Raw genomic sequence first — 24,616 nt, 5'->3', positions numbered from 1 at the left:
TTCCTCTCTTATCCTATCCCATCCTATCCCCTTTCTTATTCTATTCTATCCCCTATTCCCTATCCTGTATCCTATTCTATTCTATTCCCTATTCCATTCCATTCTATTCCATCCCATCCCTTCCCAACCCATCCCATCCCATCCTATCCAGTCCCATCCCATCATATCCTTTCCTCTCTTATCCTATCCCATCCTATCCCCTTTCTTATTCTATCCCCTATCCCGTATCCTATTCTATTCCCTATTCCATTCCATTCCATTCTATTCCATCCCATCCCATCCCATCCTATCCCATCCCATCATATCCTTTTTTCTCTTATCCTACCCTCCTATATCCTTTCTTATTCTATTCTATTATATCCCCTATCCCCTATCCCCTATCCCCTATCCCCTATCCCCTATCCCCTATCCTATTCTATCCCCTATTCCATTCCATTCCATTCTATTCCATCCCATCCCATCCCATCATATCCTATCCCATACCTTCCTATCCCATCCCATCCATCCCATCCTATCCCCTTTTTATTATATTATATTCCCTACTCCCTGTCCTTTGTCCCTTGTCCCCTATTCTATTCTATTCTATCCCCTATCCCGTATCCATATTTTATTTTATTCTATTCTATTCCCTATTTCAAACTATTCCATCCCATCCCATCATATCTTTTCCTATCCTATCCTATCCTATCCCATCCTATCCATTCCTGACTTTTGGTGCTTTAAGAAAATGGAATTTATACTGAACCAACACCAGCTAAAGCATGGAGGAATTTACCTATCACTCTAGTGAAATGACCTAACATTTTTTGCATGTTTATGCTTCAAAAAATAAATAAATAGGCAAACCTCTAGATCATGGTTTACAAATCACAGAGGTTGAGTTCACAGATGTGAAATCAAAAAAAAAAGCCACAACAAACCTTGGTGTGTTGCATGAGAGACGCAAAATAAAATTTAAAAAAAAATAAGCCACAAAACACGGGGAACATGTCCACAATGATTTTCTCTTGTCTTTGGGTTTGACATCAATATTAGAAGGAGATTCAGGATAGTTGATGCAGATTGCTGGCAATGCATTGCTTTGTTCCTTGAGATGTCCCTAAGGGATCTTCACCCATGAGTCTTGAATTCTTCTTATACCTCATGTTTCAGAACAGTCAGTAGCTCTGTTGAGCATGAGAGGCTACTTCGGTGTTCATTGCTATGGGAAGATATTGAAGACAAAAGGCAGAGATATTGCACAGTGAGTTCATCCATATTCCAAGAAGACAAGGCACCTTCTCAAAAGCACTGCAAATGGAGGATGCTACATTTCCCAAACATTGAATTAAGGGGTAATGTCTTAATAGATGTTTTTGCTTTGATTTGTAGGCGTAATGAAAGATAGATTAACCAACTAGTGAATGGGCTTCTCCTGGCAGAAATTAAATAAGACAATATCATTAAGGTAAAGGTTCCCCTCACGCATATGTGCTAGTTGTTCCCAACTCTAGGGGGTGGAGCTCATCTCCGTTTCAAAGCTGGAGAGCCAGAACTGTCCAAAGATGTCTCCGTGGTCATGGGGCTGGTGTGACTAAACGCCGAAGGCTCACGGAACGCTGTTACCTTCTCCTATTTTTCTACTTGCATTTTTTACATGTTTTCAAACTGTTAGATTGGCAGAAGCTGGGACTAGTAACAGGAGCTCACTCCATTAAGCGGCACTAGGAATTTGAACTGATCAACAAGCTCAGTGTCTTAGCCACTGAGCCACCATGTCCCTTATCATAGTATATCATAGAACCATTCAAACGACATGAAATACTTTTATGTATGTTATTTTTTAACATAGTATGTAGATCGCAAGGGTTAAAAATATTTTGCATCCTAAAAATGTGTTTGGAAGCAAAAGTTGATGGCTGATTTTTATTTCCTGCCTTTGATTTCTAAACACCTGCTTTTATTTGCAAAAATTGGATGATGAAAAGTATAGAGATATTTTTTTTTTAGTATTGTTTTCATTTTTAAAAAAGATTTTTGTTAACAAACATGCAAAATGTTTCTGGGCAAAGGTGATCCTTGCCGCTGTAAATATATGTAGTATTAAGTATTGGATTTCTTTTTTGTATTTCAAGTATTGTTTTCAAAGGGTGAGTATTTTTACAACTTTTTCATGCCGGTGGTTCTTGACCCATAATATTACTTTGTAAAATTAAGAAATGTTTAGTGGAGTTCAAAAGCAATAGATTAAGGCATGTGGGTTTCTAATGCACAAAGTTGGGGGCTGTTTTATAAGCAAATATAAATTGAATTGGATGCCAATAATTCATATGGGAATATAGTACAGAACTCAGTAGCACTTTGTCTACATGTTAGCTTTAATCATTGTTTTAAATTAAGCCAGGATTGGTGGAAGTACGCATGCCATATTCCAGGAATTACAAGCCATCAATGCCCACTGCATGCCACATATAAACTACATAAGGGTTAGGTGCGATATATCTTGTTATTATTCAAAACAGTCATTAGTTTTAACAGAATAACAGAGTTGGAAGGGACCTTGGAGGTCTTCTAGTCCAACCCCCTGCTTAGGCAGGAGTTACATTGCGAGGCTGAAAACAGAAGTTTTCCGTGTTTCGCAGCTGCAAAGAAAGGAACCCAGTGAATACTCCTCAGCAGTTATCTTAAAGTCGATACTTAAATGTAGTTATATATTTAGTGTCACAACCCCTGGTATGCCCCAATTATGGGAGGAATTGGGGCATACCAGGGGTTGTGACACTAAATATATACCTACTACCCTGGCTCAAGCTGATAAGGAGGAGGACCTGTGGCTTAATGGTTAAGACATCTGCCTAAGATGTAATACAGCACAGGTTTGAATCCCAGTAAGGGTATGGCTAGCTGATGAGAGCTAAATAGCTTGAAATAGATCTATACTAGTCTCCCTTTATTTATTTATCAGCACTAATACAACAAAAAAATGTAACAAAAAGGCAACAGTAAAAATATTGGGTTTCTGCCTGGATGGTCTCTTGTGACGAGCCGAAGGACAGAGAATGGAAGTAGTGATCTTCCTCCCACATTTGGGCATACCGGGGGTTGTAAAAATCTAATAGATACCTTTCACCCTGGCCTCGCTGATAACGGATAAGAGCCTGTGGCCTAATGGCTAAGAAGTCTGCCTAGTATGTAATATAGCCCAGGTTCAAATCCCAGTAAGGGTATGGCTAGCTGATGAGAGCTAAATACCTTGAAATAGATCTATATTAGTCTCCCTTTATTTATTTATCAGCACTAATACAACTTAAATGTAGTTCCAACAACATTTTAAAGTAAAAGCATGTATTTCTCTTAGCAAAATGTGAAAACTTCAGATAAATGGAAAAGGAAAATTGCTTCCACGGCATCCTGCCTAAACAAAGCATGTAGCTTGTACTGCATCTTTTCCAACACCTCTTCTTACTCTGAATTTGCGTGAAAGTGAAATCTCTGGGAAGGTCCTTAAATTCAGAATAACAGAGTTGGAAGGGAACTTGCAGGTCTTCTAGTCCAACCCTCTGCTTAAGTAGGAAACCCTATACCACTTCAGACAAGTGGCTGTGCAATCTCTTCTTAAAAACCTCCAATGTTGGAGGACTCACAATTTCTGGAGGCAAATCATTCCGCCGATTAATTGTTCTTATTGTCAGGAAATTCCTTCTTAGTTCTAGCTTGGTTCTCTCCTTGATAAGTTTCCACCCCTCTGCTTCTTGTCCTGCCTTCAGGTGCTTTGGAGAATAGTTTTGCTCCCTCTTCTTTGTGGCAGCCCATCAAATATTAGAGCACTGCTATCATGTCACCCCAATCATAAGTAATACGATACAATAAAAGATTTGGCCTTGGTTCATGCGTGGTGTTAGTATTGGTGAATGTGGCTATTCCTCTTGAGGTTTTTATCCCAGTTAGAATAAGAAAAGAGGGAATGGAATTCTATGGTTAATAAGAACAATAAAGCAATGGAACAGCTTGTCTTCAGAACTGTGGTTGCTCCAACTTTAGAGGCTTTAAGGAAGGGTCTGGACAACCATTTCTCTAACATGGTATAGGGCAGTGGTGGGATTCAGCCAGTTTGCACCTATTCGGGAGAACCGGTTGTTAACTTTTTAAGCACTTTGGAGAACCGGCTGTTGGAAAAAATCTCCTTTTGTTTCTTTCCACTTTACAGGGCTAATCCTGTAAGGAAGGCAGGAAGGAAACATTCTGGTTTTATTTCTAGCCTCATCTTTATTGCCCTGCTTACAGAAACTGCCTGTCCCGTTAACCCTTATTACATTGTAACTGCTAAGGCAAAGCGCCCATCAACCTGAGTGATGTTGAGTTGGCCAAGCCCACCCAGTCACATGACCACTGAGCCACACCCACCCAGCCGTTCATTAGGGCAGAGAACCGGTTGTTAAATTATGTGAATCCCACCACTGGTATAGGATCTCCTGCTTGACAGGGGGTTGGACTAGAAGCCCCTAAAATACTGGAATACTGCTATCATGTCACTCCTAGTCCTCCTTTTCTTTTTTAAAAATTGTTTTTATTAAACATTTTACCTTTAAAAACAGAAAACACAAACAAAAGAAAAAAAACAAGACAAACATAACAATATAAAATAGTTATACAGCCTTCTGTATCATGTTTAGCCTTTGTAGTTCTTCATTCTCCATTGCCTTCCCATGAAGACTAAAACATAGGAAGAACAGTTGTAGGAACTGGGTATGTCTAGTTTAATGAAGAGAAGGACCAGGGGAGACATGATAGCAGTCTTCCAATATCTCAGGGGCTGCCACAAAGAAGAGGGAGCCAAACTATTCTCCAAGGGACCTGAGGGCAGGACAAGAAGCAATGGGTGAAAACTAATCAAGGAGAAAAGCAACTTAGAACTGAGGAGAAATTTCCTGACAGTTAGAACAATTAATCAGTGGAACAGCTTGCCTCCAGAAGTTGTGAATGCCCCAACACTGGAAGTCTTTAAGAAGATTTTAGATAGCCATTTGTCTGAAACGGCCTAGGCATGGGGTTGGACTAGAAGACCTCCAAGGTTCCTTCCAACTCTGTATTGGTATTTGATTTTAACTTCTGTAATAGTATAAAAACAATTGTACTAATTCTTGTAATAATATTAATTGTTTATATCACCATTATATTTGCATTGTGCTTAATATTTTAATAGTAATTAGTAACTTTGGTTAATTTTTATTCAATACTAGTTTAGAAAAAAACACAAAGACTTCTACTTCCTGTTTTGGCTTCCGTTTTCTAGCCACTTATAAATTCTATTCCATATTTTATCGAAATCCGATTCTTTTCTTTCTTTTAGTTCCATGGTCATTTTGTCCATCTCTGCACATTCGAGTACCTTTCTAATTATTGTTTCACCTGCGGGTATATTGATTTGTTTCCAGTTTTGTGTGAAGGTGATTTTAGCTGCAGTGAGTATGTGTAGTATTATGTATTGAATTTTTTTATCCATTTTCAGGTCTATTATTCCTAATAAGAGCAATTCTATATTTTGTGCTGTAATGTCTTCCAGCCGTCTCTGAATTTTACACCAATATTTCCTTGTGATGGAGCATGTTCACCATACATGGTAGAATGTTCCAGACAATACCTCTTTTTCATTATACTTGATATACCCAATTCCTGCAACTGTTCTTCATATATTTTAGCTTTAACAATCTCTCTCTCTCACACACACACACACAGACACACACACATACAGAGAGAGAGACACACACACACACACACAGACACACACTCATCTTTGTCTATTCACATTGGTTTTGCTCACATTCATCTATTCACATTGGTTTTAGGTAAAGGAATCAAAAGAGAATTTGGACCCATCTCACAAAAACAGACTGGAGAAAACCGAACAAAGGTGAAATAATACCCTCCCCCAAAGCATCATCCAAAGACAGATCTTTGTGTGTCCAAAAGGATGAATTGTTTTTGACATTGAAACATGGAGAGTTCCCATCTAACTCCACCTGAGAATAACCACACCTGGAATTTGACGATAAGGATATGGAGTTCTTAAAATAACATATTAGAAGAATCTTGTTTTGATTCAAAGAATGGAAGCAGATAAGCTGATGCTCATTTGAAACATGCAATGAAAAGAAGAAGGGAGATTGGAAAATTAAAACCTTGACACTGTTTTTAGGAATGGACTGATGACAAACCGGACCACAGTAACGGAATTCATATTGTTGGGGCTGACTGACATCTTTCCCCTTGAGGTTAGCCTTTTTCTCCTGCTCTTTGGAATTTATCTTTTGACTTTAATAGGAAACATGCTGATTATTATTATCACACAGGTGAATGTTCAGTTCTGTAGCCCTATGTATTTCTTCCTCCGATATTTGGCATGGGTAGATATTGGATATATGAGTACTGTAATTCCCAAAGCACTAGTCAACATAGCTACTGGGAGTAAGAGCATCTCTTTAGTTGGTTGCTTCGTACAGACATTTCTGTATTTGGCCCTTGGTACCACTGAGTTCCTCTTACTGGCCACAATGTCAGTTGATCGATACATAGCCATCTGTAACCCTCTTCACTACCCAACCATCATGAATCCCCAAATGTGCTCATTGTTGGTCATTTCCTGCGTCGCTGGGGGAATATCCTTCAGAGGTCGGTAAAATGAGGGCTCAAATTGTTGGGAGCAATATTCTGACTCTGTAAACCACTTAGAGAGGGCTGCAAAGCACTGTGAAGCGCTATATATGTCTAAGTGCTATTGCTATTTCCAGTATAGAAGCTCTTGGTGTTTTACATAATGGGTCTTTATATACTTTATATAAAAAGAAGTATCTCTATAAAGGCGTTCATGCTAGAGTGGTAATATTATAGACAGTTCTTGACCATGAAATATAGAAAGGAATACTTTGAGTGAATGTCACATAACACCAGCAATGCCATCTTCTTTAATAAAACAAATTCTTGTTTTATGGGGGGGAAAACCCATACATGTATTCAGTGACTGAAAAGCTGTGATCCAACCAAAATGTCTTCTTTTGCAGACTCACATTCTGAAGGAGAGGTGACTATCGGTACTCAGGTTTCTGCTGCTTGGGAGAAGGCATTTTGATGTTGGTGCATTTCTATGAGAAGGAACCTGATGGGGTAGATCCCAGTCACTTGGCCTCAAAATGCTGTGTCTGGCACTCTTTGATGAGAGGTCTACAAGTTTGAACTTGGGACAAGAGAAGAAGGTAAGATAGAGATAGAGATAGAGATAGAGATAGAGATAGAGATAGAGATAGAGATAGAGATAGAGATAGAGATAGAGATAGAGATAGAGATAGAGATAGATAGATAGATAGATAGATAGATAGATAGATAGATAGATAGATAGATAGATAGATAGATAGATAGATAGATATTAGATGATAGATAGATATTAGATGATAGATAGATAGATAGATAGATAGATAGATAGATAGATAGATAGATAGATAGATAGATAGATAGATAGATAGATAGATAGATAGATGATAGATGAATATAGATAGATAGATAGATAGATAGATAGATAGATAGATAGATAGATAGATAGATGGATGGATGGATGGATGGATGGATGGATGGATGGATGGATGGATGGATGGATGGATGGATGGATGGATGGAGGGATGGATGGATGGATGGATAAATGGATAAATGGATAAATGGATAAATGGATAAATGGATAAATGGATAGATAGATATACAGACAGACAGACATATTTAATGGCACCAATCTGCAGTGGGTTGTTTCTTCTCTCTGTTTTTCTCCACCAGCAAATTCACGATGGGAACTAGGACTCAAAACATCACAACAGAAGTGAGAGAGTTCATCTTAGTTGGCTTCCAACTACCAAGGCCCATGGAACTCTTCCTTTTTTCATTGCTCCTGGTTGTGTGTGTTTTCACTTTGGCTGGGAACCTCACGATTATCACACTGGTAGGCATCGACCGTCGCTTGCAAACCCCCATGTATTTCTTCCTCTGCAACCTCTCCTTTCTGGAGGTAGTTTTCGTTCTGACAATCACACCGAAGATGATGACCAATCTAGTTTCTCGGAACAAATCAATCTCCTTCTTGGGCTGCATTGTTCAGTGCTACTCTTACTTCTTCTTTGGTACCTGTGAGATCATCCTGATTGCCGTAATGGCCTTTGACCGCTACATTGCTATCTGCCATCCGTTGCGCTACACCATCATCATGAATGGACAGGTCTGTGTGAATTTGATATTGGCATGCTGGGTTGGTAGTTTCCTGAATAATTTTGGCCCCATTGTTCTCCTGAGCCAACTGTCCTTCTGCAGCTCTAAGGTTATCGATCATTTCTTCTGTGATTATGCTCCACTGGTCAAGCTTTCTTGCAATGATGTAGATACTCTACTGACGCTGGAATCTACCCTCTCTGCTCTGGTGTTACTCAGCTCTTTGTGCGTAACTGTTGTCTCTTACCTCTACATCATTGTGACTGTCTTGAGGATGCAGACCAGTGGTAGTCGTAGGAGGACTTTTTCAACCTGTGCCTCTCATCTTACAGTTGCTTCCATCTTCTACGGCAGTGCCATCTTCATGTACTCTTTGCCCAGCGAGGGTCGGTCACGAGATGCCCAGAAAGCTGTGGCAGTTCTTACTGCTGTGGTTACCCCATTACTGAATCCATTTATTTACAGTCTAAGGAACGAGAAAGTCAAGGATGCCTTCCGAGACTGTTGGCAGAGACCCAAATGAATTTTGTGAGAAGGAATCGTTGGAAGGGTTTTGCCAACCTTGGCTGATCTCAAACCAATGTGAACAGACTTGGTGTTAGGAATATAAACTGTATATGCTGGTGCAAGTTTTGCTACAGATGTATCTACACAGAAATCAACATCAAGGTTTGTTGTATTCCTGGGGAAAGCACTAATTGGATGGTGGTCTATTAGACAAAAACATTTAAGTCTATCGACTATGGAGGCTGAGTTCTCATGTTTGTCATTATTATGTACAGATGTAGTTTGTTACAAACAACTCCTACTGGATATGGGAATTGACATATGAGAGCCTATTGTTGTTTATGAAGACAATCAAGCAGCAATTCAGATGGCATCCAATCTTGCTGTAAGAACTAGGTCAAAACACACTGATATAAGATATCTGAATGTAAAGCAAAGTGTTAGTAATAAACTGATTACGCTAGACTACTGCATGTCTGAAGATAACATTGCAGACCACCTTACCAAAGCCCAAGGTGCTATAAAGCATAAAGGTTGTTGCGAGGAATACGGATTAAGATTGTAAGATTTATATATTGTCCTACCCGAAGGGGAGAATGTTAGGAATATAATCTAATGGTTGGGTTTGCAATATATAAATCATATAGCAATGTTATACCTGTTTCTTTGAATCATACTGTAAAATGTGATTAGTTGCTGTGTTCCTCAATCGGCCATAAGAGGGAGCCAGAATGACTGTTAGCTCTCTGTTTGTTAGATGCTGGGCTGATCTGATCTGAGTGTTTTGGAAGCTGGCTGTTAGAAAGTGCCGTGAGCTATTGTAAGTACCAGACTGTTTGTATGATTATGGACTATGTTATTTGGATTATCCCTTAACTGAAAGGCATTGATGACTGACTGACTTATTCGTGTATGACTTGGACTGTTTGATGGACTCTGATACCTCTATTGCCACAGAAGTAAAGGCCTATTTAAACTGCAGTGTCTCTGAATGCTGGTTTGTGTGTTCTCCAACACAACTCTCACAACGCTTCTCTGAACGCACTCGCTCTCCCAATGGGGAGCTTACCTAACACTTGGATTTGATTAATATATGGATGAGAAAACCATCATCTACTGCTGTAGCGAGGGGTACATGACATGGACTTTGTAATCTGCTAGTTAACATAGTTATTTTGTATTTTAATTTGACTTATTTTCTATGTTCAGGCTCATTACAGATTGGAATGTAGGAAAACCTTTACTGTATGGCTCTATGGATTGATTTGACAGCTTTTCACATTCCTAAACCGAAGTGATAATTTACAGAAGGAATTCTTATCTCCTGATCAGAAAAAAGATTCTTAGGGTCAACTGGCATCTGGTTATATAACTTCAAACAAGCTTTGTGGTTAATGTACTGTGCGAGGAACAGTTTTCTCTTATCTTGACCAACCAATTTTCCTCTTTCATTTTTGTGTTGTGTTTCTATATTGTGTTAACTATAAAAAAGGAATGTAAGATGGGTCTCAAGCAGTGGTGGGATTCAGCCAGTTCGACCTATTCGGGAGAACCGGTTCTTAACTTTCTAAGCAGTTTGGAGAATCGGTTGTTGGAAGAAATCTCATTTTGTTTTTTCCACTTTAAAGAGCTAATCCTGTAAGGAAGGCAGGAAGGAAACATTCTGGTGTTGTTTCTAGCCTAATCTTTATTACCCTGCTTACAGAAACTGCCTCTCCAGTTAACCCTTATTACATTGTAACAGCTAAAGCAAAGAGCCCATTGACCTGAGTGACATAGAGTTGGCCATGCCCACCCAATCACATGACCACTGATCCCCGCCTACCCAGCTAGTCATCAGGGCAGAGAACTAGTTATTAAATTATTTGAATCCCACCACTGGTCTCAAGGTTCTCCTTTTCATAGGGAGAGCCCACTTTATCAGGGTACAATAATAAACTGCTTTTAAATGATCTTCCAATTCAGTTGCTCATTGGGAAGGTAAACTAAGGCAAAACCTAAGGCCACATTTGGCTATCGCTAGTCTAGACTGGAATCTCGAAAATACATTCCAGAAGAGCAAGGACTTCTCTGCTCCTCCTAAGGGAACAACATGGGCAATGGCCACAATTACATCAGAGTTAAATTTTGCAAAAGTATGTTTTTAATGTCATGATGGATAGTTCAGAGTTTGGAAACAATCTACATTGTGAAACTGTTGCCTTTCTTTTTCTATTTCTAATCCTGATCTTGACTGAGAATTAGCACTGGAATTCTCCTCTATTGGGATTAGAATTCTCGTTTGACTGTTTGCATCTAATGTTTTATGGTGAATGCATTTTTACAAGGACTGTGATAATGATCTATCACTATAGTACATTGAGAGATTAAGTTGTATGTAAACCAAAGACAAATTCCTTGTGTGTCTAATCACATTTGGCCAATAAAGAATTCTATTCTGTTCTGTTCTGTTCTGTTCTGTTCTGTTCTGCTCTGCTCTGCCCTGCTCTGCTCTGCTCTGCTCTGCTCTGCTTTATTCTATTCTTACATCTCAGCATCTCTTGCTTGATTTTTCCTTCTTCCTGGCTCTTACTTTCTACCTTTCTATTAGAGGAATGTAACTAGTGATCTATCATATTTTCCGGAGTATAAGATGCACCCTTTTCCCTCCCAAAAAGAGGGTGAGAATCTGGGTGTGTCTTATACACTGAATACAGCATTTTTTGGCCTCCTGAAATCCTGCCTCATGAATCCTGTTTTTCACAAAAATGGACGCATAGAGAGTTTGGGAGGCTGCAGAGTGCTCCTGGGGGCTGGGGAGGGCAAAACTGAGGGAAAACAGGCCCGTTTTTTACAAACAAAGGGTTGTTTTTTTCCCTCCCAAGCCCCCAGGAGCACTCTGCAGGACTTCCAAACTCTCTGCATGCCCCATTTTTTGAGAAAAATGGGCCACTGTTTGCTCATTTTTGCCTTCCCCGGCCCCCAGGAGCACTCTGCAGGCCACCTAAACCCTCTGTGAAAAGTGGGCCTGTTTTTTGTTTCCCGGACCCTATGCATTGTGTTTTTGCCCTCCCCGGCCCCCTAGAGCACTTTGCAGGCCTCCCAAACTCTCTGCATGCCATTTTTCACAAAATAAGGTGGTGTGCAGAGCATTTGGGAGGCCTGCAGAGTGCTCCTAGGGGCCAAGAACAGCAAAAACGTTTTAAAAAAATTTTCCCTTTCAAAATCTTGGTGCGTCTTATACTTCAGTGCATCTTATAGTCCAAAAAATACAGTAATTTCTAATATATGTCTAAGTATGCAACACTGCCTTTGCTTGTCAGAAGGTCTCCAAATGTGATTGTATGGTTCCAGGTAGTGGTGGGTTCCAGGTACCTTTCCAACTGGTACGGTTGGAACGGGCCCAGCGGTGTCCACATGGACTCAGCGGAGTGTCACGCAGGCGCTATACGTGCCGTGCACATGCACGGTAGCTCTGAAGACTTAAAAGACCAGCAAGGAGCTTGGGCGGGCGGGCGGGCCCTCCGGAGCACCGTACTGGAACGGTATCCAGTGCTCCGGAGAGGCTCCGGGACACCTGTACCAAGGCATACCTCCTGAAACCCACCACTGGTCTCAGGACATTATAATGGTCATAAACATGAGAGTTGTCCAGTATCTGAATTTTGATCACATGGGGACACTGCAATGGTCGTAAGTGTGGAAAATGGCCATAAGTCACTTTTTCAGTGCTGTTGTATCTTCGAAAGGTCACAAAACAAACTGTTGTAATTTAACCCCCATAATGTGAAACTGCCTTATCATCCTTTTGTGTTGCAGTATCAATTGAGTTTCTTTTAAGAAACTTAAAAGAAAAAAAATAGTTGACATGAATTGATTTGTTCCCCAATTGTAATTTAAGTCTTATATGAGAAATATTTGCAAAGAAGGAATATAATAGAACAGAAACAGTGTAAAAAATAGTTAGAGATATTTAGTAAAGGTAAAGGTTCCCCTCACACATATGTGCTAGTCGTTTCTGACGCTAGGGGGCGGTGCTCATCTTCATTTCAAAGCCAAAGAGCCAGCGCTGTCCGAAGACATCTCCATGGTCATGTGGCTGGCGTAACTAGACACCAAAGGTGCATGGAACACTGTTACCTTCCCACCAAAGGTGGTCCCTATTTTTCTACTTGTGTTTTTACATGCTTTTGAACTGCTAGGTTGGCAGAAACTGGGACAAGTAATGGGAACTCCCTCCATTATGTGGCACTAGGGATTCGAACCACTGAACTGCCGACCTTTCGCTTGACAAGCTCAGCGTCTTAGCCACTGAGCCACCTTAGATATTTAGAGGTATGCAAATATAGAAGCTGGGAGGAAACATGTCAGATCCTGCATCCAGACACAGACCAATAATTTTCAGTTCATTGTGCCTCCAGGGGAGAAAATGTGATATATTTCCTTCATATGTTGTGACATTCCAGGTAGATCATACACATTCATAGTTCAACACAACATTGCTTTTCACTAAATAACTATGGAGATTCTCAGTCATCCCGGTCATGGTTGTCCCAAAGGTGCTTTTTCAATTCCCTGTTCCCTATTCCCTATCCTACGCTATCCTATCCTATCCTATCCTATTCCTTTTAGGATCTTTGGCCTGCCACACTTTCTCTTATTTCATTATGCTGTTTCATTAGTATAGTTGATGGGAAGGGGAAATAGACAGGAGTAGGATTGTGGAATGTATTGTTTTCATTCTTTTCTAGAAGCCAAGGTCATCTTTTGTCTCTGCACTTTTACACCTGACCGGAAGCAGCTGGGTGTAGCGTGGAAGAAGAAGATTGGACCATGTGATGGATTGTGGGTGTGGGGACAAGATCATGAACTTTTAACTGGGTGGAATTCTGATGTCATTTCCAGAATTGAGATTAACACAGATGTGCTAAGATGTCTGCTTTATTAAATTGGAACTTTAAGGATCATTAAGCCTTGGACTCTGATTTAATTCTACATGATACTTGGAACGTTGACAGGTAGTATGTTCTATCTGCTTTGGGGATACACTTGATGATATTTTTGCTAGTCTTGTGGGCAGTAGATGCCATCTATAGAACATTTTGTACTGGTTTTCCTTGTATGCTACAGACAGGCTTGTGTTCTGAAAGGTTGAAAGGATGTTGGGCAACTCCTATTATGGCTTAATGGCTTTGTCCTGCTTTGGATCTTGAGTGAAGGGGCCAATCCTATCACTCTGCCTTTGTTCAGACTTGGCTGCATGGAATTTCAAGATATCATGTTTTGAAAAAATATGGCATATACTTCACTTAACCCTCCAAGGAAAGATTGAATGCAAATGAGGTCCAGGCAGAAGAAGAACATCATGGCTTCAAAATCTAAGGCATTGGTTTGGACAAAACTCAACAGCACTTTTTTGTGCATCTGTTGATAAAAATAGGATTGGCAACATGATGGCCAACATCCGATGACGCATATGGCACAAGAAGAAGATCCTGCTTTGAATGGATTCCCGCCTGCAATATTTGCTTTGCCTATGAATAGATCTCTCTCTTTATCTCCTAAGTGCTGACATCTGCTGTGGGCTATTAAGGAAAGTGGGGGTTCCTTCTGCAACAAAAAACATGTTTCTCCATTCCTCCTTTAGGAAAATATAATATACTGTCTTTTTAATATTCCTGAAAATATTTCATTCACCTAGGAGAGGGGTAAGGGACATGGTAGCTCAGTGGCTAAGATGTTGAGCTTGTCATCAGAGAGTTTGGTAGTTTGGTGGTTCGAATCTCTAGCACCACATAAAGGAGGGAGCTCCGGTTACTTGTCCCAGCTTCTGCCAACCTAGCAGTTCAAAAGGATGTAAAAATGCAAGTAGAAAAGTAGGGACCACCTTTGGTGGGAGGATAACAGCGTTCCATGTAGCTTTGGCATTGAGTCCTGTTGGCCACATATCCACGGGGACATCTTCAGACAGCGCTGGCTCTTCAGCTTTGAAACAGAGATGAGCACCGCCCCCTAGAGTTGGGAATGAGAAGTGGCTGCTAACTTTCTACAATATGTACTGCAAGTAGGAAAAACAGCCTAATATCATTAAAGATTTGATGCCACCAGAATGAATACATTTATTTACAAACTTTACTCTCTGGGGAACCCATTAGCAAATCTCTCCAAGGAGGAATCTCAACTTATACTTTTTAAATGCTGATTTTTTTAGCTGATTGTCAAGAGGGATATTGCTGCTGCCTAGGAGTTAATCATCTGCTGAGTTCATTTTGGGAGAAAGTGTCAAAGGATGGAGGAAAATACGAGCATATTCTATGTTTAGGCAGAATGACAGTCTAAAGAAGATTGGATTGGAAGTGGCCATGTTTCTTAGAATAACATAGTTGGAAGGGATCTTGTAGGTCTTCTAGTCCAACACCCCGCTTAGGCAGAAAACCCTACACCACTTGAGACAAATGGTTATCCAACATCTTAAAAATTTCCAGTGTTGGAGCATTCACAACTTCTGGAGGCAAGTTGTTCCATTAATTAATTGTTCCAACTGTCAGGAAATTTCTCCTTAGTTCTAAGTTGCTTCTATCCTTCACTAGTTTCCACCCATTGAGATCTTCCTGCTGAAAGTTTGGGATGTGGAGATGGAAATAGGATTCACTGCTTCCGTTCTTCTTCCAGATGCAAGCTAGACCTCTCATTGATGATTGTCCCAGAGGAATCTCCATTTTTCAGACCACTAGTTTCTCCCAGTTCAGATACACCTTATGAGAATGATTTTTGTGAGGCATTCAGATAAAGCATTTATTGTTTAGTTGTCTATGCAAGATTCGGTGGAAGCAACAGGAAGCCCTCAAGAATTAAGATGAGCATGGTGATCGTTTCCTCCCATCACCTATATCAGGTATGACCCATAGGAAGTATTATTTTAACAGAATAACAGATTTGCAAAGGACCTTGGAAGTCTTCTAATCCAACCCCCTGCTCAGGCAGGAAACCCTATACCATTTCTGACAAATGGTTGTCCAATCTTTTCTTAAAAACCTCCAGTGTTGGAGCATTCACAACTTCTGGAAGCAAGTTGTTCCACTGATTCATTGTTCTAACTGTCAAGATATTTCTTGTTAGTTGCTTCTCTCCTTGATCAGTTTCCACCCATTGCTTCTTGTCCTGCCTTCAGGTGTTTTGGAGAATAGTTTGATTCCCTCTCCTTTGTGGCAACCCCTGAGTTATTGGAACACTGCTATCATGTCTCCTCTAGTCCCATACCCAATTCCTACAACTGTTCTTCATGTATTTTAGTCTCCAGTTGTCTAAACATCTTTGTTGCTCTTTTCTGCACTCTTTCTAGAGTCTCAACATCTTTTTTTACATCATGGTGATCAAAACTGGATGTAGTATTCCAAACGTGGTCTTACCAAGGCATTATAGAGTGGTATTAACACTTCACGTGATGATAGTAATAAGAAAAGTTATAAGATATGGGGACCTTAAACTGGGAAAGGAACTGTTCTAGTTCACCTTTGTCATCAATGGCTTCTAAGCCTACAGGTCAATGATATTATAAGCAGAACCTCACTATCCATAATAATTGATAAATCTGTACCTTCCAGTATGTCATTTGAAGTAGCACAGATGATGAGAGTCATTCATAGAACCTCAGCAATTATGTTTTCATGGTTAAATTGATTGGATTGGGACTAATCTTTACATGTAGAATTTCAGTTCCAGAGGACCAGTTGGGTTCTTCCTTCCAGAAGTCACAGATTTCACTAAATCCTGAAGAAAGCCTTTAGGTGAAAGTATCATTCTGCCTGTTGGTCAAGAAGGTATGACAATCAGCAGCACTGGGAGCTTCAAAGGAGAAGGGTGCAAAACTCCATTGATAGAAGAGATTACAGGACATTTCACATCAATGTCACCTAAGAGATTTCATCTTATTATTTCAAGCTCTACTTGACCTGAAGGAAATGTCTCTTATGGCCAATGTGTCTCACTTGTGCCAATAGAAGAACTGAACCCCACCTGTGGTAAGTCAATTGAGTTCCTGCATGGACCTCTCCATTTTCCTCTAGTGTGCTTTTGAGCTCTCCATATTTTGTTGAATGTGTATTACTTAGAGAATACATTGTTTAGCCAAGTGTGATTAGACACAAGGAATCTATTTGAGCCAAGGTGGCACAGTGGTTTGAGGGCAGTAATGCAGGCTACTTCTACTGCCTGCCGGTTGCCTGCAATTTGGCAGCTCAAATCTCACCAGACTCAAGGTTGACTCAGCCTTCCATCCTTCCGAGGTGGGTAAAATGGAGACCCAGATTGTTGGGGCAATAGGCTGACTCTGCAACCACTTGGAGAGGGCTGTAAAGCACCGTAAAGTGGTATATAAGTCTAAGTGCTATTGCTATTTCCTTCCTTCCTTCCTTCCTTCCTTCCTTCCTTCCTTCCTTCCTTCCTTCCTTCCTTCCTTCCTTCCTTCCTTCCTTCCTTCCTTCCTGTGTACATTAGTTACAGTGAAGCATTGCAGGCTAATTCTGCAGGCTAATTCTGCCCACTGCCAACAGTTTGAATCTCACTGGCTCAAGGTTGAGTCAGCCTTCCATCCTTCCGAGGTGGGTAAAATGGGGACCCAGATTGTTGGGGCAATAGGCTGACTCTGCAACCACTTGGAGAGGGCTGTAAAGCACCGTAAAGTGGTATATAAGTCTAAGTGCTATTGCTATTTCCTTCCTTCCTTCCTTCCTTCCTTCCTTCCTTCCTTCCTTCCTTCCTTCCTTCCTTCCTTCCTTCCTTCCTTCCTTCCTTCCTGTGTACATTAGTTACAGTGAAGCATTGCAGGCTAATTCTGCAGGCTAATTCTACCCACTGCCAACAGTTTGAATCTCACTGGCTCAAGGTTGAGTCAGCCTTCCATCCTTCCGAGGTTAGTCAGGTGAGTCAGTTGCCAAGCATCTGAATGTAAATCCTGGGATTGCTTTAGAGGTCGTAAGTGTGAAAAATGGTCCTAACTTACTTTTTTCAGCATCGTTGTAACTTTGAAAGATAACTATATGAATTGTTGTAAGCTGAGGACAACCTGTACTATATTCATAGAAACACACACACACACACACACACACACACACACATCTCTCTCCCCCCTCATGGTGGCACAGTGGTTAGGATGCAGTACTGCAGGCTACTTTTGCTGGCTGCCGGTTGACTGCAATTTGGCAGTTCTTACCAGGCTCAAGGTTGACTCAGCCTTCCATCCTTCCGAGGTCGGTAAAATGAGGGCTCAAATTGTTGGGGGTAATATTCTGACTCCATAAACCACTTAGAGAGGGCTGTAAAGCACTGTGAAGTGGTATATAAATCTAAGTGTTATTGCTATTTCCTTCCTTCCTTCTTTCCTTCTTGTGTACATTAGTTACAGCGAAGCATTGCAGACTAATTCTGCAGGCTAATTCTGCCCACTGTCAACAGTTTGAATCTCACTGGCTCAAGGTTGACTCAGCCTTCCATCCTTCAGAGGTCAGTAAAATGAGGGCTCAAATTGTTGGGAGCAATATTCTGACTCTGTAAACCACTTAGAGAGGGCTGCAAAGCACTGTGAAGCGCTATATATGTCTAAGTGCTATTGCTATTTCCAGTATAGAAGCTCTTGGTGTTTTACATAATGGGTCTTTATATACTTTATATAAAAAGAAGTATCTCTATAAAGGCGTTCATGCTAGAGTGGTAATATTATAGACAGTTCTTGACCATGAAATATAGAAAGGAATACTTTGAGTGAATGTCACATAACACCAGCAATGCCATCTTCTTTAATAAAACAAATTCTTGTTTTATGGGGGGGAAAACCCATACATGTATTCAGTGACTGAAAAGCTGTGATCCAACCAAAATGTCTTCTTTTGCAGACTCACATTCTGAAGGACAGGTGACTATCGGTACTCAGGTTTCTGCTGCTTGGGAGAAGGCATTTTGATGTTGGTGCATTTCTATGAGAAGGAACCTGATGGGGTAGATCCCAGTCACTTGGCCTCAAAATGCTGTGTCTGGCACTCTTTGATGAGAGGTCTACAAATTTGAACTTGGGACAAGAGAAGAAGGTAAGATAGAGATAGAGATAGAGATAGAGATAGAGATAGATAGATAGATAGATAGATAGATAGATAGATAGATAGATAGATAGATAGATAGATAGATAGATATTAGATGATAGATAGATAGATAGATATTAGATGATAGATAGATATTAGATGATAGATAGATAGATAGATAGATAGATAGATAGATAGATAGATAGATAGATAGATGATAGATGAATATAGATAGATAGATAGATAGATAGATAGATAGATAGATAGATAGATAGATAGATGGATGGATGGATGGATGGATGGATGGATGGATGGATGGATGGATGGATGGATGGATGGATGGATGGATGGATGGATGGATGGATGGATGGATAAATGGATAAATGGATAAATGGATAGATAGATATACAGACAGACAGACATATTTAATGGCACCAATCTGCAGTGGGTTGTTTCTTCTCTCTGTTTTTCTCCACCAGCAAATTCACGATGGGAACTAGGACTCAAAACATCACAACAGAAGTGAGAGAGTTCATCTTAGTTGGCTTCCAACTACCAAGGCCCATGGAACTCTTCCTTTTTTCATTGCTCCTGGTTGTGTGTGTTTTCACTTTGGCTGGGAACCTCACGATTATCACACTGGTAGGCATCGACCGTCGCTTGCAAACCCCCATGTATTTCTTCCTCTGCAACCTCTCCTTTCTGGAGGTAGTTTTCGTTCTGACAATCACACCGAAGATGATGACCAATCTAGTTTCTCGGAACAAATCAATCTCCTTCTTGGGCTGCATTGTTCAGTGCTACTCTTACTTCTTCTTTGGTACCTGTGAGATCATCCTGATTGCCGTAATGGCCTTTGACCGCTACATTGCTATCTGCCATCCGTTGCGCTACACCATCATCATGAATGGACAGGTCTGTGTGAATTTGATATTGGCATGCTGGGTTGGTAGTTTCCTGAATAATTTTGGCCCCATTGTTCTCCTGAGCCAACTGTCCTTCTGCAGCTCTAATGTTATCGATCATTTCTTCTGTGATTATGCTCCACTGGTCAAGCTTTCTTGCAATGATGTAGATACTCTACTGACGCTGGAATCTACCCTCTCTGCTCTGGTGTTACTCAGCTCTTTGTGCGTAACTGTTGTCTCTTACCTCTACATCATTGTGACTGTCTTGAGGATGCAGACCAGTGGTAGTCGTAGGAGGACTTTTTCAACCTGTGCCTCTCATCTTACAGTTGCTTCCATCTTCTACGGCAGTGCCATCTTCATGTACTCTTTGCCCAGCGAGGGTCGGTCACGAGATGCCCAGAAAGCTGTGGCAGTTCTTACTGCTGTGGTTACCCCATTACTGAATCCATTTATTTACAGTCTAAGGAACGAGAAAGTCAAGGATGCCTTCCGAGACTGTTGGCAGAGACCCAAATGAATTTTGTGAGAAGGAATCGTTGGAAGGGTTTTGCCAACCTTGGCTGATCTCAAACCAATGTGAACAGACTTGGTGTTAGGAATATAAACTGTATATGCTGGTGCAAGTTTTGCTACAGATGTATCTACACAGAAATCAACATCAAGGTTTGTTGTATTCCTGGGGAAAGCACTAATTGGATGGTGGTCTATTAGACAAAAACATTTAAGTCTATCGACTATGGAGGCTGAGTTCTCATGTTTGTCATTATTATGTACAGATGTAGTTTGTTACAAACAACTCCTACTGGATATGGGAATTGACATATGAGAGCCTATTGTTGTTTATGAAGACAATCAAGCAGCAATTCAGATGGCATCCAATCTTGCTGTAAGAACTAGGTCAAAACACACTGATATAAGATATCTGAATGTAAAGCAAAGTGTTAGTAATAAACTGATTACGCTAGAGTACTGCATGTCTGAAGATAACATTGCAGACCACCTTACCAAAGCCCAAGGTACTATAAAACATAAAGGTTGTTGCGAGGAATACGGATTAAGATTGTAAGATTTATATATTGTCCTACCCGAAGGGGAGAATGTTAGGAATATAATCTAATGGTTGGGTTTGCAATATATAAATCATATAGCAATGTTATACCTGTTTCTTTGAATCATACTGTAAAATGTGATTAGTTGCTGTGTTCCTCAATCGGCCATAAGAGGGAGCCAGAATGACTGTTAGCTCTCTGTTTGTTAGATGCTGGGCTGATCTGATCTGAGTGTTTTGGAAGCTGGCTGTTAGAAAGTGCCGTGAGCTATTGTAAGTACCAGACTGTTTGTATGATTATGGACTATGTTATTTGGATTATCCCTTAACTGAAAGGCATTGATGACTGACTGACTTATCCGTGTATGACTTGGACTGTTTGATGGACTCTGATACCTCTATTGCCACAAAAGTAAAGGCCTATTTAAACTGCAGTGTCTCTGAATGCTGGTTTGTGTGTTCTCCAACACAACTCTCACAACGCTTCTCTGAACGCACTCGCTCTCCCAATGGGGAGATTACCTAACACTTGGATTTGATTAATATATGGATGAGAAAACCATCATCTACTGCTGTAGCGAGGGGTACATGACATGGACTTTGTAATCTGCTAGTTAACATAGTTATTTTGTATTTTAATTTGACTTATTTTCTATGTTCAGGCTCATTACAGATTGGAATGTAGGAAAACCTTTACTGTATGGCTCTATGGATTGATTTGACAGCTTTTCACATTCCTAAACCGAAATGATAATTTACAGAAGGAATTCTTATCTCCTGATCAGAAAAAAGATTCTTAGGGTCAACTGGCATCTGGTTATATAACTTCAAACAAGCTTTGTGGTTAATGTACTGTGCGAGGAACAGTTTTCTCTTATCTTGACCAACCAATTTTCCTCTTTCATTTTTGTGTTGTGTTTCTATATTGTGTTAACTATAAAAAAGGAATGTAAGATGGGTCTCAAGCAGTGGTGGGATTCAGCCAGTTCGACCTATTCGGGAGAACCGGTTCTTAACTTTCTAAGCAGTTTGGAGAATCGGTTGTTGGAAGAAATCTCATTTTGTTTTTTCCACTTTAAAGAGCTAATCCTGTAAGGAAGGCAGGAAGGAAACATTCTGGTGTTGTTTCTAGCCTGATCTTTATTACCCTGCTTACAGAAACTGCCTCTCCAGTTAACCCTTATTACATTGTAACAGCTAAAGCAAAGAGCCCATTGACCTGAGTGACATAGAGTTGGCCATGCCCACCCAATCACATGACCACTGATCCCCGCCTACCCAGCTAGTCATCAGGGCAGAGAACTAGTTATTAAATTATTTGAATCCCACCACTGGTCTCAAGGTTCTCCTTTTCATAGGGAGAGCCCACTTTATCAGGGTACAATAATAAACTGCTTTTAAATGATCTTCCAATTCAGTTGCTCATTGGGAAGGTAAACTAAGGCAAAACCTAAGGCCAGATTTGGCTATCGCTAGTCTAGACTGGAATCTCGAAAATACATTCCAGAAGAGCAAGGACTTCTCTGCTCCTCCTAAGGGAACAACATGGGCAATGGCCACAATTACATCAGAGTTAAATTTTGCAAAAGTATGTTTTTAATGTCATGATGGATAGTTCAGAGTTGGGAAACAATCTACATTGTGAAACTGTTGCCTTTCTTTTTCTATTTCTAATCCTGATCTTGACTGAGAATTAGCACTGGAATTCTCCTCTATTGGGATTAGAATTCTCGTTTGACTGTTTGCATCTAATGTTTTATGGTGAATGCATTTTTACAAGGACTGTGATAATGATCTATCACTATAGTACATTGAGAGATTAAGTTGTATGTAAACCAAAGACAAATTCCTTGTGTGTCTAATCACATTTGGCCAATAAAGAATTCTATTCTATTCTGTTCTGTTCTGTTCTGTTCTGTTCTGTTCTGTTCTGCTCTGCTCTGCCCTGCTCTGCTCTGCTCTGCTTTATTCTATTCTTACATCTCAGCATCTCTTGCTTGATTTTTCCTTCTTCCTGGCTCTTACTTTCTACCTTTCTATTAGAGGAATGTAACTAGTGATCTACCATATTTTCCAGAGTATAAGATGCACCCTTTTCCCTCCCAAAAAGAGGGTGAGAATCTGGGTGTGTCTTATACACTGAATACAGCATTTTTTGGCCTCCTGAAATCCTGCCTCATGAATCCTGTTTTTCACAAAAATGGACGCATAGAGAGTTTGGGAGGCTGCAGAGTGCTCCTGGGGGCTGGGGAGGGCAAAACTGAGGGAAAACAGGCCCGTTTTTTACAAACAAAGGGTTGTTTTTTTTCCCTCCCAAGCCCCCAGGAGCACTCTGCAGGACTTCCAAACTCTCTGCATGCCCCATTTTTTGAGAAAAATGGGCCATTGTTTGCTCATTTTTGCCTTCCCCGGCCCCCAGGAGCACTCTGCAGGCCACCTAAACCCTCTGTGAAAAGTGGGCCTGTTTTTTGTTTCCTGGACCCTATGCATTGTGTTTTTGCCCTCCCCGGCCCCCTAGAGCACTTTGCAGGCCTCCCAAACTCTCTGCATGCCATTTTTCACAAAATAAGGTGGTGTGCAGAGCATTTGGGAGGCCTGCAGAGTGCTCCTAGGGGCCAAGAACAGCAAAAACTTTTTAAAAAAAATTTCCCTTTCAAAATCTTGGTGCGTCTTATACTTCAGTGCATCTTATAGTCCAAAAAATACAGTAATTTCTAATATATGTCTAAGTATGCAACCCTGCCTTTGCTTGTCAGAAGGTCTCCAAATGTGATTGTATGGTTCCAGGTAGTGGTGGGTTCCAGGTACCTTTCCAACTGGTACGGTTGGAACGGGCCCAGCGGTGTCCACATGGACTCAGCGGAGTGTCACGCAGGCGCTATACGTGCCGTGCACATGCACGGTAGCTCTGAAGACTTAAAAGACCAGCAAGGAGCTTGGGCGGGCGGGAGGGCCCTCCGGAGCACCGTACTGGAACGGTATCCAGTGCTCCGGAGAGGCTCCGGGACACCTGTACCAAGGCATACCTCCTGAAACCCACCACTGGTCTCAGGACATTATAATGGTCATAAACATGAGAGTTGTCCAGTATCTGAATTTTGATCACATGGGGACACTGCAATGGTCGTAAGTGTGGAAAATGGCCATAAGTCACTTTTTCAGTGCTGTTGTATCTTCGAAAGGTCACAAAACAAACTGTTGTAATTTAACCCCCATAATGTGAAACTGCCTTATCATCCTTTTGTGTTGCAGTATCAATTGAGTTTCTTTTAAGAAACTTAAAAGAAAAAAAATAGTTGACATGAATTGATTTGTTCCCCAATTGTAATTTAAGTCTTATATGAGAAATATTTGCAAAGAAGGAATATAATAGAACAGAAACAGTGTAAAAAATAGTTATAGATATTTAGTAAAGGTAAAGGTTCCCCTCACACATATGTGCTAGTCGTTTCTGACGCTAGGGGGCGGTGCTCATCTTCATTTCAAAGCCAAAGAGCCAGCGCTGTCCGAAGACATCTCCATGGTCATGTGGCTGGCGTAACTAGACACCAAAGGTGCATGGAACACTGTTACCTTCCCACCAAAGGTGGTCCCTATTTTTCTACTTGTGTTTTTACATGCTTTTGAACTGCTAGGTTGGCAGAAACTGGGACAAGTAATGGGAACTCCCTCCATTATGTGGCACTAGGGATTCGAACCACTGAACTGCCGACCTTTCGATTGACAAGCTCAGCGTCTTAGCCACTGAGCCACCTTAGATATTTAGAGGTATGCAAATATAGAAGCTGGGAGGAAACATGTCAGATCCTGCATCCAGACACAGACCAATAATTTTCAGTTCATTGTGCCTCCAGGGGAGAAAATGTGATATATTT

General features: G+C 40.7%; 2 protein-coding genes across 2 annotated transcripts; both read left to right on the top strand.

Annotated features, from left to right (window-relative positions):
- The first annotated feature begins 6,185 nt into the window (after positions 1–6,185).
- LOC148046698 (olfactory receptor 6M1-like) lies at positions 6,186–8,746 on the top strand. Its single transcript, XM_087714895.1, has 2 exons — positions 6,186–6,305; positions 7,943–8,746. Exons 1-2 carry the CDS (start codon positions 6,186–6,188, stop codon positions 8,744–8,746), a joined length of 924 nt encoding a protein of 307 aa, XP_087571021.1.
- A 10,525-nt stretch (positions 8,747–19,271) lies between these two features.
- LOC148046697 (olfactory receptor 6M1-like) lies at positions 19,272–20,210 on the top strand. The gene has a single exon (XM_087714894.1). It carries the CDS (start codon positions 19,272–19,274, stop codon positions 20,208–20,210), a length of 939 nt encoding a protein of 312 aa, XP_087571020.1.
- The last annotated feature ends 4,406 nt before the right edge of the window (positions 20,211–24,616 follow it).

The sequence above is a fragment of the Thamnophis sirtalis genome, unplaced genomic scaffold (genome assembly GCF_051295495.1).
Source record: "Thamnophis sirtalis isolate CommonGarterSnake01/CBP01778 unplaced genomic scaffold, rThaSir2_p1.2 scaffold_4, whole genome shotgun sequence".
In the NCBI taxonomy this organism is placed as follows: domain Eukaryota; kingdom Metazoa; phylum Chordata; class Lepidosauria; order Squamata; family Natricidae; genus Thamnophis; species Thamnophis sirtalis.
Note: the sequence above shows the minus strand (reverse complement) of the source record. Positions and strands in the feature narration are given on the sequence as shown.

Bases quoted from the DNA above. Each gene is read 5' to 3' on its own strand.
- LOC148046698 (XM_087714895.1), top strand. From the start codon at position 6,186: ATGACAAACCGGACCACAGTAACGGAATTCATATTGTTGGGGCTGACT. The intron at 6,306-7,942 runs ATGCTGATTATT...TTGGCTGGGAAC, and splicing joins TTTTGACTTTAATAGGAAAC to CTCACGATTATCACACTGGT.
- LOC148046697 (XM_087714894.1), top strand. From the start codon at position 19,272: ATGGGAACTAGGACTCAAAACATCACAACAGAAGTGAGAGAGTTCATC.